This window comes from Dromiciops gliroides, chromosome 5, assembly GCF_019393635.1.
Source record: "Dromiciops gliroides isolate mDroGli1 chromosome 5, mDroGli1.pri, whole genome shotgun sequence".
Lineage (NCBI taxonomy): Eukaryota > Metazoa > Chordata > Mammalia > Microbiotheria > Microbiotheriidae > Dromiciops > Dromiciops gliroides.
Window position 1 is genome coordinate 295,274,629 of NC_057865.1, and position 17,453 is coordinate 295,292,081.

The 17,453-nt window shown below is 45.4% G+C and overlaps 1 protein-coding gene across 2 annotated transcripts in view; it reads right to left on the minus strand.

The window, feature by feature from the left end:
* SHISAL1 (shisa like 1) overlaps positions 1-17,453 on the minus strand; it is a 129,936-nt gene that overhangs the window by 55,328 nt on the left and 57,155 nt on the right. For both annotated transcript variants that reach the window (XM_043966961.1, XM_043966962.1), the window contains exon 2: positions 385-484. In XM_043966961.1, coding sequence (XP_043822896.1) covers positions 385-451 — 67 coding nt within the window. In that variant the 5' untranslated portion in view covers positions 452-484. The remainder of the gene's footprint in view (positions 1-384; positions 485-17,453) is intronic.

Genomic DNA, 17,453 nt, shown 5'->3' on the forward strand with positions numbered 1-17,453 from the left:
AAACTGAAGCCTAGAGATAGGGAACGACTTGCCCAAGGTTATACAGGGAGTAAATGGGAGAGTCGGGATTTGAATTCATGACCTAGGACTTTCAATCCAGCCCTCTTCCCACTATCCCATGCTGCTTGCTGAGGTCCCTCGTCCAACCCTCCACCTGCAGGACTCTGGTGACTCTGGCTCTCCTAACCCCGGGGGTTCTTTCTGGAGAGACATGAACAGGATTCCTTGTATTCTCTCAGGTGTTCACCCCATCTAGTGTGGCCCCTCCCACCCTCGGGCTCTTCTGGGTCACGCACAGTGGCTGCTGTTGTCTCCTCCCCAGGCTTCCTCCCACAGCCACAGCCCCGCATCCCTAGAGGATGAATTAAGCAGAGACTTTCTTACCTGCTGAGAACAGCAAGGAGACAATGACCGTGAGCACATTCAAGGACTGCTGGCCACAACTTGTCATCGTTTGGCTGTCATTGATCCGTCAGGGAATTACCTGAGTGAGGAGAGGCACAAACCATTAGGGAGCAGTCCCTGTACGATGGGTCCTGATGCACAGCTCCTGAGGCTTATGGGGGCAGCCAGTGGGAGCCACAGCTTAAGAGCCCCAGAGTCACCTCTGGGTCAAAGGAAGCAGAAGTAAGACATCCTCACAGCCCACCTGGGGTAGGGGCTATGCTCACACAAAGTCAAGCTGACTTTTTACCTGCCCTTCAAGGCCCCCTACCAAAGCCACCTCCTCCAGGAAGCCTTTGATGATCCCTGCCTCCAGTTGGAAGTGCTTTCTCCCTCCCTTGATGTGGTTACACACTTGTACTCTGGATTTATCACATGCTAATAGGCATTATAACCAATGCTTTGAATGCCCTTCTAGCTGGGAGCTTTCTGAGAGCAGAGGCTACACCTTCTCAGAGTTTACAGGAGCTCAAGTTCTCATACACGCGATTGTAGTCTGACTTTATGTTGGTTAAATGAATGAATGAATGGTGCTCAATGAGTTGTTCCAGTCAAAGTGACCTGCTATCCATTCCCCCAACTTAGTGCTGCATCTCCCACCTCCAGGCTTTTGCATAGGTTGCATCTCCCCGTTCCCACTATGTCCTGAATGTCTCCGCCTCTTAGAAACCTTCTCTTCCTCCCCTCCTATGCAATACTTTCCCTGGCTTCCCCAGCTGCTCACATCACCTTTTCTTTGCTCCTAAGTGCCCATGTTGTCCCCTCCCCCCAATAAGACTATGAGCTCTCTGAGGGAAGGCACTCTTTCATATTTTGTGCCTTGATCCCTAGTACCCAGCATACCACCCAGCGCACAGTAGGTTCTTAACATGTTTATTGAATTGGATTATGAGCTATGGATGGTGTTTCCAAGAATTGTTTGTCCCAGCCATTGGCTGGCCTAGAACTGCTTCTGGATCAGTGGGATTCAAGGTGGTAGGACTGGAAAAACAAGACCTCATAAAGGGCATGCTGATTCTGTTGCATTCTAGTCAGCAAGCATTTGTTAATTGCCTACTGTGTGCAAGACCTGGGCTCAGATGCAAGGTGAAGAGATTAGTTATTTATTCCCTCTGAAAAATGAGTCTCCATGTTCCCTCAGGAGCAGTAGGGGTATGTAATGGCCACTCCTTGTAGACTTGGCATCAGGAAGATCTGGGTTCAAATACCACCTCTGACACTCATGAACTGCATGGACCCTGGGCAAGTCACTCATCCTCTCTGAGCCTCAGTTCCCTCATCTGTAAAGTGAGGAGAGTGGACTGGATGATCTCTTAGAGGTCAGTTTAGGGTCTAGATCATTGAGTCTAACATCCAAGCTTTTTAAATAGCTGGAAACTGACGCCCCCCCCAAAGGGGGATTGGGTCAATCAATAAAATATTTGTTAAGTTCCTGCTATGTGCTGGGAAGTTACTTGTCCAAGGTCCTCAGGGGACCCAGAACCTTGGTTCTAGTAACGTAAATTGCTATGGTAAAAAATGGATAGTTTCGCCTTTCTATAAGATACTATGGGTTTATAAAGCCCTTTGCCTCCCCACTCTCCAGGCACGGGGGCAGTGCAAAGCCTCATTACAGCCATTTTAACAGACGAGGGAGACTGAGTCTCAGAGATGGAAATGGAGTTCACAGAATCTGAGAGAGGGAATGGATACCAAATGGCATCTACTCCCAACCCGTTCCTGGCACCTAGGAAGGTGCTCCTTCCCCTGGGGCAGGCCCTCCTGGCTACTTTTTTCTATGGCTTTCACTGTTAAGGAGTTTTTCCTTCGATCAAGCTGAAATCTGCCTCCTTCAACTTCCCCCATTGCTTCTTGTCCCTGTCCTCTAAGACCAAGTGAGATGACCATTGTAAAGTGCTTGACGTAGTGCCTGATATATAGCAAGCAAAGTAAAAATGTTAAGTGTTGTTGTTTGGATGGACCCGACCAGGCTGCCCTGAGATCCCTGACACTTAGAGATCCCGTATTCTGATCCACCCCTGTGTGGAGGGAAAACTTCTCTCTGCTCATGAAGTTTCTATCCTTTCTAACTATGGGAACGAGATGTGCCCAAGATCTGCCAGCTTGGTTCCTCCTGGCAGCCTCTCGTCGGGCACTGATCCCAGGGCCCAGGAGCCATGACATCACTCCCTTCTAACCTTCATCTGAAGTCTGGGCCGGTACCCAGATTCATCAGGACTTGACTTCTGCTGGGAAGATCTTTTGTCTGGGCTTGGGGGGGCTGCCAGGGCAATTCTTAGGGAGAGAGCCTTTGTGTGATTTACAACATTCCTGCTTCTGACTGTGGGCACCATTTAAGAGGGGCGGAAGCTTCATGGGTCCTTTTGGAATGGACTTGACTGGGACGAGGTATTTTTTAAAGTCCAGAACAGTGATTTCATGGTATGGGGGAGCTCTGGTAAGGAAACTCCCTCTTATAGAGCAGAGCAGGGGTAGTTCTGCAATGTAGGGACCTAGGGAAGTGCCTAGAGCCATGAAAGGTTAAGTGACTCACCCAGGGTCACACATCCAGTAATATCAGAGGTGAGATTTTACCCAGGGCATTATTACTCTTAGGCCTCCTTTGCCTCCCAGAAAACATCACAGAACAGAGGATGTCAGAGCTGGGAGGGGCCTGAGAACAGGGGATGTCTGGGGCTGAGAAGAGCGTTAGAACATGGAAGATCAGAGCACAAAAACATTTAAAAATGAATAGCCGGGACAGCTAGGTGGCCACAGTGGATAAAACACCGGCCCTGGGAGTCAGGAGGACCTGAGTTCAAATCCAGCTTCAGACACACTTGAATACTTAATACTGTGTGACCCTGGGCAAGTCACTTAACCCTCATTGCCCTGCAAAAAAAAAATTAATTAAATTAAAAAAAAAATGAATACCGCTTAGTGAACAGAATGTTTGGGCTGGAAGGTTCCTTGGTCTATGACTGTCTCCCGTCTTTGCTCGAAACCCCCTTAAATGGCTCCCCATTGCCTATTAAAAAAGGCCCATGTTTCTTAGTATGACATTCGGACTTTCACAATTTGGTGTCTGTCTTTCTATTCATTCAGCCCTTCAATAATCCTTTCAAAAGTGCCCACAGACTAATACAGTTTAAGCAATCTGGATCTGGAGTCAGAGAATGCGGGTCCAAATGCTGTCTATCACGTGTTACTGGGCGATCTGCCAGGCCCCTCGTCTTAGACTTCAAGCAGGCCCCGGGTGGGACTGCAGAAGCAGTGTCTCCTACTCCCTACCTGGCCACTCTTGGCCCACACCAGCCAGCCAGTGGGTAGAGATGCTGGCACAGGAGCAGCTGGCCAAAGGAGGCCTGCATCTGGTGTCTCTTTTTTCGGATGACGGCTTGTGTTTGGTGGCAGAATAAATGCAGATAGAACACTGCCCTGAGAGCCGGGAGGGCCGAGTTCTAGTTCTGATGGTCACTGACACTGTTAGGGCCCTCTGAGTCTTAACTTCCTGTAAAGTACAGGGAGGGGTTGGACAAGATGACGTCAATGATTCCTTCCAGATCTTATTTTCTGTGACAGTACAGCTTCATCACCCTGAATGATGCAGTTCCCAAAGTTTATGAGTGAATGATACTTCTGGAGTTCTGCCAATTATAGGCAGAAAAAGAGGTAACTCACATTGAAGTTCTGGAGGAAAAGAGACAAAAACAGGCAGAGACAGAGACAGACAGAGACAAAGAGAGAGATAGAGAGCTAGAAGCAGTGACAGAGACATAAATGTACAGACACCAATATAGAAAGAGATAGACACACAGAGGGAGGGAAGGAGGTAGAGAGAGAGAGAGAGAGATACAGAGACAGAGAGACAGAGTCAGAAAGAAACAAACAGAGAGATCGATGATGAGTGTGGACTGGAGATGTCTGGAAGAGTTTCTGAGAGGAGGTAAGCCCTGACCTTGTCCTTGAAAGCTAGGGAAAATTTGGGAAGTAGAGGAGCAGGACAGTTGCTCATTGTGCATTGTTGCTGTTACTGTGTATCATGTTCTGGTTCTGCTCACTTCACTTTGCATCAGGTCATACAAATCTTTGCAGGGTTTTCTGTTTGAGTCACTGGCTTCCTTGCTGTTTCCTACTCCCTCATCCCCATGGCTTTGCACAGGCTGTTTCCCACTCCTGAAATGCCCTCCTTTCTGACCTTATCCCTTTGGATCCCCTGCCTCATTCCTTCATTGATCAGCTCAGGTGCCATTTCTTATACAGCACCTTTCCTGATCCCTCTAGCCATTGCTCACCCCCCACCCAGGCCCATTACTTTGTATTTCCTTTAAACATATTTGTATTGCCTTATCTTTGTATATGTAGTTCCCCACTCCCCCAGGAGAATGTAAGCTCATTGAGAGAGAGAAGGCGGAAGCATTTGTCAGACTGGTCAAACTACCCCTACCACCTTGACCACCATCTCCCCATAGACGCTGATGGAGACAGTCCAGTGACCCTGAACCCCCAAACCTGGGGAATAGCAGCATCTCCCAGGCCACTGGACCTGCTTCCAGACCATTCCCTGTAGCCACCACTGAGGGTAGAAATAATTGGGGAGAAGGGGTCCACTTTCCTCATTGTCACCACCAACAGCTGCTGATCAACCAACAGGTAGATAGACACAGGAGTCTGAGGAGTGGCAGCACCACCTTCAGACTACTGGTCATGCTTCCAAGCCCAGTCCTCACACAGCTATCATCCAGGGAGGCAACTTCTGTAGTGGAGGGGTCAACCATCTCACCCCCCTCTGCTGCAAACCAGCTGCCACCCACAGGACATGTAAACCGGTCTAGCTGAAGCAGTAGTCTGGCAAGCCAAACTACCCCCTCAAATGGGAACTCCATTACCCTGATCACCTTCTACCCATAGACCCTGCTGGAGATAGTCCAAAGCCTTGAACTCCAAAGTCTTGGAAGTCATGTTAGCAGGTAAGTGCCCTCTACCACCATCCTGGGAAGCCACCCCTGGGGAGATGCAGGCTGGGGTCAGCTCCTTCCTGCAGTGGCTGCAGCCATAGGTAGGAAGCACCCAGACATGAATGTTCTGCCATTAATGTCCTTGGCCCTGGCCAGTGGGTCAGCATCAGAAACAGATAGGATTTTATCAGTGAAAATGACATTAAAGACAAGATCTATCTGCTTTGCCTCCGCACCCCAAGGACCAGGGAATCTTCCCATGTGACTTGCAGCTGAAACCTTCCGTATGCATTGTCTCCCCCATTGGAGTGGGGGCTCCTGAGAGCATCCTACTATCCTACTTTTCTGGCTGTATCCCCACTACTTTGCACAGTGCTTGGAACATAGCAAACACTTAAAATGCTTCATTCATTCATTCATTCATTCATTCATTCATTCATTCATTCATTCATTCCTTGAAGGTAGGAATTATTTCCTTTCCCTCTTCTCATCCTCAGGGCTGAACACAGTGCCTGCATAAAGTGGGGATTTAATAAATGCCTAAGAAATGAGTGAATTAAGACTGAGCAGTTGCTTTTCTAGGGAAGCTCTCTTAAAGAACATGACCTTGGGAAAGTCACTTAGTCTATTTGGGCCTCAGTTTCCTCTTCTGTAAAAACAGGGGGTTTCTAAGGTCCCCTTCACCTTCAAACCGGGATTCCAGGACCCCCAGTACCTGTCATTATGGCTTGCCATTTTTATTTGGGGCAGAGCTGGGGCTTCATCGGTAGAGAGAGCTCCTGAGAAACCTTTCTCTGGCAGAACTGCACCTGCTCAGCAGTTTATAGTCTTAGAGCAGGTGGACTTAACCTGGGTTCCGGAAACTCAGGTTAAAAAAGGGATAGCTATAGTCCAATAGAATTGTCTTCCCTTGTGATCCCATTCATTTTCTGCATTTCACAAAATGGTTCTGAGATGGGGTCCTTGGGCTTTACTAGACTAACTGCCCAATGGGCCCAGGGCATGAAGAAGGGTAGGGGCTCCAGCTTAAAAAGGTGTGTATAGTAGGCACTTAGTAAAGGATGGTTATTTCTGTGCATGATCTATCCCCCGCCCCCACCATAGACCAAAACCTCTATGAGGGTACATAGTGGGTGTCCCATCAATGCTCATGCTGTGTGCAAGGCAGCTGCAAATAGAAATGGCTCACCTGGCCAAGTCATTCTAAGATGGGGTTTCCTGCAGGTGCCTCACTTTTGAACTCTCCATAGGAAAGCCTGAGAGGGAAAGCTGGGCCCTGGGCATCTTTATTAAGACTGGAAAATGACAGGGGCCACTGGGGCACTCAATGCCATCCAGCGCCTGCTCAGGTTGTCCTGTGGTGTGGAGGAGGGAAGAGGCAGAGAACAGCAGGTGAGGAGGAAGCCCAGCAGCAGGAGCTGAGGAGGCAGTTCTGAGGACGCTTTTTTGGTTTTATAATTGGATCCTCGATGTATGTATTTTAAGCACGCACAGCATCAGAGCCACAGGGAGGCGGCCATGGCATCTCTGCCTCAGGAGAGCTGGTTAAGTCACATCTTTCAGATCTGGCTTTAGAAGCAGTGGTGGCACCAGGGCAGGGCTGGGTAGGTGGCCCCACTCTCTCCTCAGCAGCAGCGGCTCAAATTTGGCCAAAGAGCTGAATGCTAACAGTAGCTGGGCTTCAGGCACCATGATTTCCCCATGTGGGTCCTTCCCATCACCTGGCACAGATCCTAACCTCCTCATACCTTAGTAGGTGGATTAACACATGGTTGTGGCCAAGCAAATCTGGTGGTTGGGCTGGCCTTCTGGTGGGCAGGGACAGTCTCCAGACAACAGCCATGCAGTCTGTCACTTGGCCTGGGCTTGATGCCCATCTGGCTTGGTAGGATTCACCCCAGCTCATGCTCTGGGGGCACAGCCTGGAGAGCCGGGGGTCAGTGTCACATCACAATGAGACATCAGAGAACACCATGTCATCAGCAGGCAGGTCATAAAAAAGGCTGACTGCTAGAGAACTCTTTCTAGGGACTATCTCAGGGCAACCTAGGCATCTGGATCTAAGGTCATCTAGTCCCACTTGTTCATTTTACAAGGGAGGAATCTGAGGTCTCCGGGCTCTTCTGTGAGCTTCTTGGGGCATAGACTGGCTCCCATTAACCACTCTCTCCCCCAGTACCCACTCCAGAGTAGTTATCATGGGCTAGAAAGAACCTCAGAAACTAAAGTCCTACTCCCTCATTTTACAGATAAGGAAACTGAGGCTCAGAAAAATTAATTTGTCCAGATTCAAATCATTAGTAAATGCTTGAGGTGGGTGTAGAACTTGGTTCTTCCTGACTTCAAATCCAGTGTCTACACATGACACCTCACTGACTCAGCCAAGTCCACACAGGCAGTAAAAGTCAGAGCTGGGATTTGAACCTGGGTTCTCCTAATGCCAAATCCTGGACACTTTTCACCAAATCAGGAGCCAGTAAAGGGCAAAATCAAGACTCAAATCCAAGTCTGACATTCAAGACTCCCTAGACCTGGCTAAAACCTACCTTGGGGCAGTTGGGTGGTTGGGTCGATAGTGCTGGGCTTGGAGTCAGAAAGACCTGAGTTCAAATCTGGCCTAACTCTGGTTGCTTGCCTCAGTTCCTCATCTGTAAAATGAGCTGAAGAAGGAGCTGGCAAACCACTCCAGTATTTTTGCCAAGAAAACCCCAGATGGGGTCACAGAGAGTTGGACATGACTGAAAAAACAACCAAACCTGCCTTTCCACTTCATCTCTATGCCCCATGCCCATCCATTTACTCTAAGCTTCAGAAAACTGGGCCACTCATCATCCCTGAGGCACAACCTATGTTTCCTGCTTCTGTCTTTATTTAATGTGTTCCTCATTCCAGAATGCCTTCCGCCCTCCAACTTTTTAAAATTGTAAACATTGGATACCCAGCTCCATCCTGCCTCCTCCAGAAGACCTCCTGAATAAAGAGAGATGATCATTCCTTCCTGGAACCCTTGCCCAACAGCTTTCATTCATTCATCATGTTCTTCTTTGTATATGAATTACTGGTACATGTGCTTTATTCCTTCCAACTAGACCACAAGGTCTTGGAAGGCAGGGCTTTACTTGACCCATCTCTTCTAGTGCTCAGAATAGGACTGTACACAGAAGATGCTTAATGAATAATTGCTGATGTCAGTTTATTCTTTGAATAAATCTAGGGGAGTCAGGTATCATTTTGGAAGAAACTTCAGGCAAAAGAGCTCTTGAATAAGCTTGGAAAATTTACACATTCACTCATTCATTCAACATTTATTTGCTGAGTATGGAGCCCTATGTTGGGTGCTGGTGTAGAGAAAAGGTACAAATATGACAGAATCTCTGCTTATAGGGAATTTACAGCTTATGATGGGGATAAGGCACAGATAATTAACCCTAACACACAGTATTACATGATTAGTGCATTGGAGAAGGGGAAAAAACTAAGTGTTACATAAGGGCTGAGAAAAAAAGGTCCAACAAAGGGGATTAGGACAGGCTTACTACAGGAGGTGACATTTGAGTGGGCTACTTGAGTAGCCTACTGGCAATAAGCCATTTACTTTTCTCCTAATTCTTTCTTCTAGAATTCTCATTTTCTTTCCCATACTTTTCTCTAGAGCTCTAACTTCACTTAGATAGTCATTTAAAAACTCTGGCTTTATTTCTTCCACAGCCTTGGCACATTTATGAATTTCTTTGAAGCTTTGCTTGTAGATGCTATAGAGCTATTTTCTTCTGGGTTTGTTTCACAAGAGCCCCTAGCTCCATAATATTTCTTTATAATTGATGTTATCTTCTCTTGACTCATTTTCCTGTTATTTAGTTCTGTTTGCTCATTTCCACATCCTTACTTTCTGAATAGGGACTTTGTGTTGGGGCTAGCCACTGTACACATTTGGAAAGAATGATGTAGCCTTCTCTGCTACTTATCTGTATTATCTGGAGTCGAAGTAACAAACACTGCATTCTTCAAGAACTTCAGAAGCATTTGAGGAGTGCCCTGCACTTGAGGCCAGCTATGTGGGATAATTTGATCCAGGACACTCCCTAATCATTTCCCTGAAGGTTTATGCCCCACTCCCTTATGAACCTTTATTTGAGGTTAGAGAAACAGCTGCTGTCTCCAGGTACCCTGGTATAGACTGACCATCCAGGTACCCTTGGTTCAGATTTCCATCTCCCTGCCCCTGGTATATAACTTCATTGGTTTACCTCTGGTCCTTTCATTAGAAGGCTTCCATGTACTATGTTCCCAAGCTGGGCTTACTGGTTGGACCCCTTTCCCCCATGTCCACAGGTTCCTGGTTGTGTCTTTGTTTGGGACTAGTCTGGTAAAATGCATTTATCAGAGTGTTCTCCTTTGATTTCTTGATCATTTCTCAGTCCAGTGCTCTTTTAAAGATTCTTGCTGGAATGGCTTGGAACTAGACTTTTCTTCTTCCTTTTGTTTAGCTATCTCAATGAGAGATAATAACCTTATAAAAGTCAAATAATCAAAGACACAAAATAAGAAATAAAATCTTACCTAAACTCTCAGCATTTAGCAAAATAGGATCTAGTGAGTTAACAGAACACAAACAAAAGATGCTTTTTACTCTGTTCTTGAGTCTGTTGGAAGCTCTGCTACAGTAGGGGCCTGTTTTCATTACACACACACACACACATACACATACACACAGAGACATCAGACACAATGTATCTATGAATGTGTAGTTGTTCTCTGTGCACACAATTCCGCTTCTGCTGATTTCACATTTCATCACCTCATTTAAGTGTTATTTGAATTAGGCTTTGAAGGAAGAGGGAGGGAGGGCATTCTAGCATTGGGAACAGTGAACAAAGCCTTTGAGGTCGTCATATTAATCCTTTCCATATGCATGCTTCTCCAGGCAAGGGGACAACTCATTGTTCCTGGTAAACAGCCAATAATTTCCCCTCAGCATGTGTTTGCCCCTGCCATTTCCCTATGCCCAGTGTTCCATTCTCTTGACTGGTACTTCAAGTTTTAGATCTAATGCTTCTTCCTCCAGGGAACCTTCTCTGATTCCCTCACTGAGCCTTCCCCTCACTTCCCTCAGTTAGAAGCGATCTCTCTAATTCCAAAAACCACAGTTTTTTGTTTACTTTTCTTCAGACCATGTTCTAATTTTGTACTCTGTGAATGTATTTGTGTATATGTATCCTTGTAAAAACTACAAATTCCTTGCAGATGGAAATTGAGTTTAATTTATCTTTATTTTCTGTCTTTATGCCATTGTGTCTTCCTTAGCACCTAGCTTGGCATTCTGAACTTGATAGGTTCTCAATCCCCACTTGTTTAAGGAAGAAGGAAGGATAGGAGCAATATCTCAGGAAGATAACTCGAGAAGGGGCATGAAAGATGCATTAGAGGAGAAAGAGACTGAGGCAGGGAGATCACTGGAAGTTGATTATTCAACATTTATTAGAAATATACTGTTTTTAGAGAATTGTGCTAGTCACAAGAGGGAAATAAAGGGAATCAGGATTAGGTGAGAAAATGTAAGTAAAAGATTCCCCCCGCAACTGAACCTCTCTAACAGCCAGCTCCTGCCCCAAGAGGTAAGGTCTCTGAGGATGGCAGGCGCTGGCCAAGGTGCTGAAAACAAGGGTCTTTTTTGGACCCGAAGTCCTGTCAGCACTTCTCAGCAGCAGCATTTTAAATGTCGGTTTCCAGAGACCCTTGATTCTCAGGCGGTCTGAGCTTCTCCCAAGAAGTGTGGAATTTCAGGTTCTTTTCCCAAATGAGTTCACAGTTGCAAAAATAAACCAACCCTACTGAGCCTTTTGTGCGATGACAGGGAGTGAATGTGGGCGCCGAGTACAAGGGGGAAGGAAAAAAAGATGCAGATCTCCAAATAGAGATGGGCAGATCTGAGACATCAGGGATGAAGGCTGGATATTTGGGTATCCTGCTGACCCTACAGCATTGCAATTGCTAATAACTGGGCTTATCATCATTGTACTGAGAGTCCAGAGAACAAGCCCCAATCCCATCTCCAGAAGCACTTTGAAGGTTTACAAAAAACGCTCCTACATCCTAGACGACCACGGAATTCAAGACTATTCCTCTAGCATCAGAGGCTGTAGAGCACAGCCAATAGAGAATAGACCAGAACTCAGAATAACCGAATTCCTCCGCACTAGACTGGGAGACCTTGGAAGGCAGGGCCTTACTGGCCTCTGTCTCCTCTAGTGCTCAGGCTGAGGCGCTGAGGTCAATTCTCCTGACTGGGAAATCTGAGTTAATTCCCTAAGGGCTCCAGGCAACTCTCAGGACTAGAAGACCCAGAGAAAGTCCTGCTTGGCTGGAGAGAATTCCTCATTGGGAGCTAACTGCAACAAATTCATAGAATGATAGGATCACAGATGTTGAGACGTATCGCCTTCATTTTATAGATGCTGAGGCCCAGGGAAGTTACAAGACTTGTCCCTGGTCATGCAATTAGTGTCAGAGGAGTGGTTTGAACCCAGTCCTCGGAAGGAGTACTCATGTTCTTTCCTCTATAAAAGAAGCCTGAGATCCTTTCAGAAAACAAAAACAACAAAACTGTCCTTTTTGCAAGGCTTCAACTCCAAGGAGGCTGTCCTAGCTCACCTCTCTGACCATAAACACACCATCATCTACAGGCTGACAATAATCCCTAGGTGATGCACACCTGTCCACAGACACCTTAGACTGTAGCATCCAAAAAGGGCTTGTTTATGAGTCAAAGCCCCACCTGGCTGCATCCAGGCTTTGATTCTTACTGTCTGTATGACCTGAGGTAAGTCACTGCCTTTCTCAAGCCTCAATTAATTTCCCTATAAAAATGGAGACAACAATACTTGCAAAACCTATGCCTGGAAGGTTGTTGTGGAGGATGTAGTAAAATAATGGGTTGGGGATGCTTTCTAAGGCTTTAATGGAGGGGGAAATGACAGCCCTTCTTATTATCATATCACTAAGAGTCAGTCAACAAGAACTTATTAAGCCCCTAGGGCAAGTCACTTAACTTTGCTTGCCTCCACTCCATTATCTCTGCCAAGAAGCCCCCAAGTGACTCAACAACAACAACAACAATGTTGATGATGACAACTAAAATTTATATGACACCTTCTGTGTGCTGGGTTAGGATATTGACTGCTGCTATGAACATCACCAGTAACTACCATTCATACAGCACCTATCATGTGCCATGCACTGTGTCAGGGGCTTGGCATACTACTATGACTACTACTACCGTCAACAACAATATAGTACATATGATGTGTGTCAGGGATTGTGTGGGTGCTGGTGATACACCTACTACTGTTTGTAGCACCTACTATGTGCCAGGTCTTATGCTGAGCACTTTACAAATGTTATTTCATTTGATCCTCTCAACAACCCTAGGCTCAACAGAGGTTGGGTGATCTTGCTGGTTAGTGTCTGAGGTCAGATTTAAACTCATATCTTCCTGACTTCAGGCCCAGCACTCTATCTACTATGCTGCCTTGGTGCCCAAAAGGCAAAGGCAAACATGAAATAATCCCTGACCTCCTTGATCTTCCAGGACCTACAACTCTCAAGGCTGAGCCTAGGTCCCTGAACAGAATCTCCTCAGAATAAAAGTTTTTTAGAGTTTAATAACAGAGAGGAAACTGAGGCCTTCTGACTCCTCCCCTCTGCATGCTCTGCCTCTGTGAAAACCTTCTTGATTTTGCCCTTCTCAGAAAAACTGTCTTTTGAAAGGCAGTATGGTCCAGTGGAAAGAGCCCTTATCTTGGAGCCCAAAGCCCTGGATTCAAGTCTCTGCTCTGATCATCATTAGCTCTGTGACCTTGGACACATCATTTCCCCTCCTCTAGGTCTCAGTTTCCTGCTCTATAGAATGGCTTGAAGGAATGAATCATGCTTGCACCACCTATCTCACAGAGTTGTTGGCAAGTCTCTAAACTTGAAGGGCTTGAGCAACAGTAACTGTCATTATCACATTAGAGTAACCCAGCTGGTGGACCTCCTAACAGAAGAAAGCTCCTAAAAAGCCTTTTGATTGGTGGAAGCTGGAGCAGCTGCATGTTCTGGGCTTGTCTACAAGTCACTTATTTGGGTCTCAGGTCAGCCATCATCTATGCTGTGGAATCACGTGGACTAGGAAAATCCTGGCTCTCTATGCACCTTCCCCAGGGTCTGGGATAGCCCAGGATCTGTTTAAGGGCTGTGGCCCCTGCCTGTCTCAGTCTAAGGTTTCAACAGCAGGCCTTCGGGCCATGTAACAGTGGAAGCCTCCCAGCACACTGTGAGGTCCTTGTCCAGTCTTTAAAGTCAGGGACAAACAGGCTTATAGAAGCCATTCCTGATTATCTATTTTTTTTGCAGGGCAATGAGGGTTAAGTGAATTGCCCAGAGTCACACAACTAGTAAGTGTCAGGTGCCTGAGGCCAGATTTGATCTCAGGCCCTCCTAAATCCAGGGCCTTGCTTTATCCACTGTGCCACTGCGCCACCATTCCTGATTATCTAAATGACTCCTTAAAATAATAAAAACCAGATGGGAGCAGAGACCATCAGAGACTTAACTCCTGTGCCCACTGTTATGTTTAGAAGTGGAGAAGTAGGGCTGAGACTAGTTCAGTTACCATAATGAAAACCCATTCCTTTGATCTTGATGACCATCTACAGTTTGCAAAATCCATTCCTAAGAAATATTGGGAAGAATTGGAACAAGCCTTTGCTAAAGAGGAAGGAGACCAATATGAGTCTAACTGAGCACCCATATGCAGTTTCTGTCTACCATATATGTATTGATGGATAAGCTCAATGGGCCATCCATACAACTGAATGTCACCCACTTGGTATTTATCATGTGGATTGTTAAGCTTATCTCATTTGAGTGGTTATAAATTTCATTGAGGAAATCCTGGGATGTTCCAAATAATTGATGAAAACAATCTATCGATTTCATTGTTGTCTGCAAAGAGGAACATCAGGAGGACCTCTAGCTTTGCAAGGAATCCTTCATCCATTGTTAATGTGCATTTCATATCTTCTAGAGAAATGCCAAACATTTTAAATCAGCCTGTCTTTCTGCTTTCTGCTTTGGTGGAATGAGCAAATAAATTAACAAATTAATGAGTGAATGAATAAATGAAGTAGAAACAAGTGATTGAGAGTAAAAAGATAAATGAGTATATGGATGAGTGAACAGATGAAGAAATGAACAAGTGAATGAGTGAGCAAACAAGGAAATGAAGAAATGATTAAGTGAAAAAGTGAATGAATGAATGAAAGAACAAATGATTGAGTGAATATGTGAATAAATGAATAAGTGAATGCATGTGTAACTATAAATAAATGACCAAATGAATGAACAAGCAAACAAGGAAAGAGTGAACAGCTGAATAATTGAGCAAATGAGTGAGTATATGAATGAATCAATTAGTGAATGAATGAGTGACTTAAATGCCTTCTAAATCTTCCAGGAAAGATTAATTTATAGAATATCAGAACCCCCAAAATTTGAGTTGGAAGGGACCCTTGATGTAATCTAGTCAGTCAATCAAACAATGAACAACACTAGGTGCTAGTGACTGCCCAAACCCCTCATTTACATATGAACAAAATGAGGCAGAGAGACACAAGTGGTAAGGGATAGAGCTGTGACTTGGACCCAGGTTTTCTAACTCCAATTTCAAATCACTTCCCCTTTGTCACACTGATTATTGACTACAATTGGATAGGTTGCATTTATTTATTTACAAAACTTGAAGCCTACAGCTGATCTAGATCAGGGTTTCTTAACCTGGTATCCATGGACCACCCGATCCCACCCCACCCCCCAGAACCCTCCAGGGGTCTACAAGTAGATTCAAGGGGATCTGTGAACTTTGAAGAGAAAAAAAAGACATCCTTATTTACACAAACCTCTAATGGAAATTTAACATTTATTTCAATTATGAGAGTAAGTAATAAACATTCTGAGAATTTTTTTAATGTTTCCCAATAAACCAGAGCATTAGGTAAATGAGTCCCCACCCCTCAGAGCAGTCTAGGGTAAATGGGACTCAACCATACTAATCCTTGGAAGACACAGAGTCCAGAATCTTGTTACAATTTGGACACTAGGCCCTCTGATCTACATGATGATTTCATGGGTCAGCTAGGAGCTGTAACTTGCTTGATTTTTAGATATTTTTAAACATCCAATCTGACTGCACCCAGAAAGATTAGGAGGCAGAGAGGGGAGACCGGCAAGATGAATTAGGCCCAGCAAGAAAATGACAACAAATCTGTTTCCATTTAGCAGAACAACTCTCATCCATGCTGACTTCCTAGGAATGCCTCGTGCCAGGGCCCGGTTTGCCTTTTCTAAGGTTACTGCCATCCTTGGCATTCTCTGGGTTTTGTAAACTCTATTTCCAAGGGTATTATCTGCAAGTACCAGGCATTTGGAAGGCACATGCCAAACACAATTAAGGCAGGCAGTTCCTCGTGGGCATTTGTTCAGCTCAGGTTTTCATTTCTGTGCATATGAGAATTTCATTGTCCACCACGAAATAACTAGACTTGGATTGGAGTCAGAGGTCTGCCAGTAAGTGACAGGGCTCTGCTCTTCTCTGGCACCATTTCCTCCTCTGTAGAATGATAGGGTTGAACTATATAGTTTCTAAAGTTACCCTCCGGCTCTGACATCATATGAGACCTTGCTGTGTGACTTTGGCTATGTCACTTATCTTCCCTCAACTCAGTTTCATTATCTGTAAGTGGAAATACCAATACTTGCTGTTAGACAGCTTTGCACCAAGGTGAAGAGGGTTTGTCACTGCCTGCGGTACAAATTGCCCCATATGTTATAAAAGAGGATGTCAGGGTGCTTTCCTGATGTTAGCAGTTGGTGAAATAGTTGGAGTTGGAAGTCATCCCCTGAATGTTTGTGACACTGTGTCAAGAATGGAGTATAAAGTGGGCAGAGATTGGAGTGTGTGTCAGACTTGGAGTGAGTGACACATGATGTGAGTTAGAGAGAGATAAGTGTTACTACTGTGTGCAAGGTGAAGGAATGTGGGTCAGTCTATGTGAGTGGGGTGGAACTGGTGTTCATCCTGGGATAATTCCTCAGGTAAGTGAGTCATGGAAGGATCATAGATAGAGAAATGCAAAGAAGATTGGAGGTCATTGAGTTTGACTTAACCCCTTTATTTTATGGGCAAATAACGAATATCTGGAGACCTCAAGTGACCTGAACCAAGGCCACATAGGTGATGAGTGGACAGAGGTTGGATTTGAACCCAAATCCTCTGGTTCTAAACACAATGTTCTTAGCACTGCACCATGCTCTTCCTATAGGGCCACTCAGTTATCATACATCTGCCAGAGCTAGTCAAAAAACCTCCCCCAATACTAGAAACATTCAATGTGGATGGTGTGGGAGCAACCTGCTTCCACGGACTTCCTGAATTCTAAATCATTCCCATACTCTCCAAAGGGAGTTTAATCTCAAACCTTCAAATATCCATGCCTGGAAGCCTCCTTTAATGCACCCACAGATCCAAGAGGATCCACATCTGACCCCCACGTACACAAATGATGTCAGTTACTTAAACATCTTTACTCTGAGCATGGTGTGACAATAACAAAGCACCTTCTTGCCCTATCTCACATTTGTATCCCAGCCCCAACTAACTCTCTACCCACCCTCTGTTTCCTACATGTTCTCTCTAGGCTACTGTTGACACATGTTGTCACAAATGCCCAGGGACAACTGTAGCAAGAAAGCTCACTTTTTTCCAGCCAAGAATATGAGTTAGTGAAGAGTTTATTCCATACCTTGTTACAAGCCTAGGAAAGGAGACGGTGGATATCACATAGGGAAGTGCATCTACGAGGTAACTGTGCCAAATTCCACAAGAAGAATTATAGGAAAGGAAGGCAAAACTCAAGTTAAAGTGAAACTGTGTTTATCCTGACATGGAGGCTGAGTCTAAAATAAGACCACTCAGGTCAAGAAGGGAAAATACAGGACGTCTTTCTTGTTGCCATGGGGTCAATTTCAACCAAG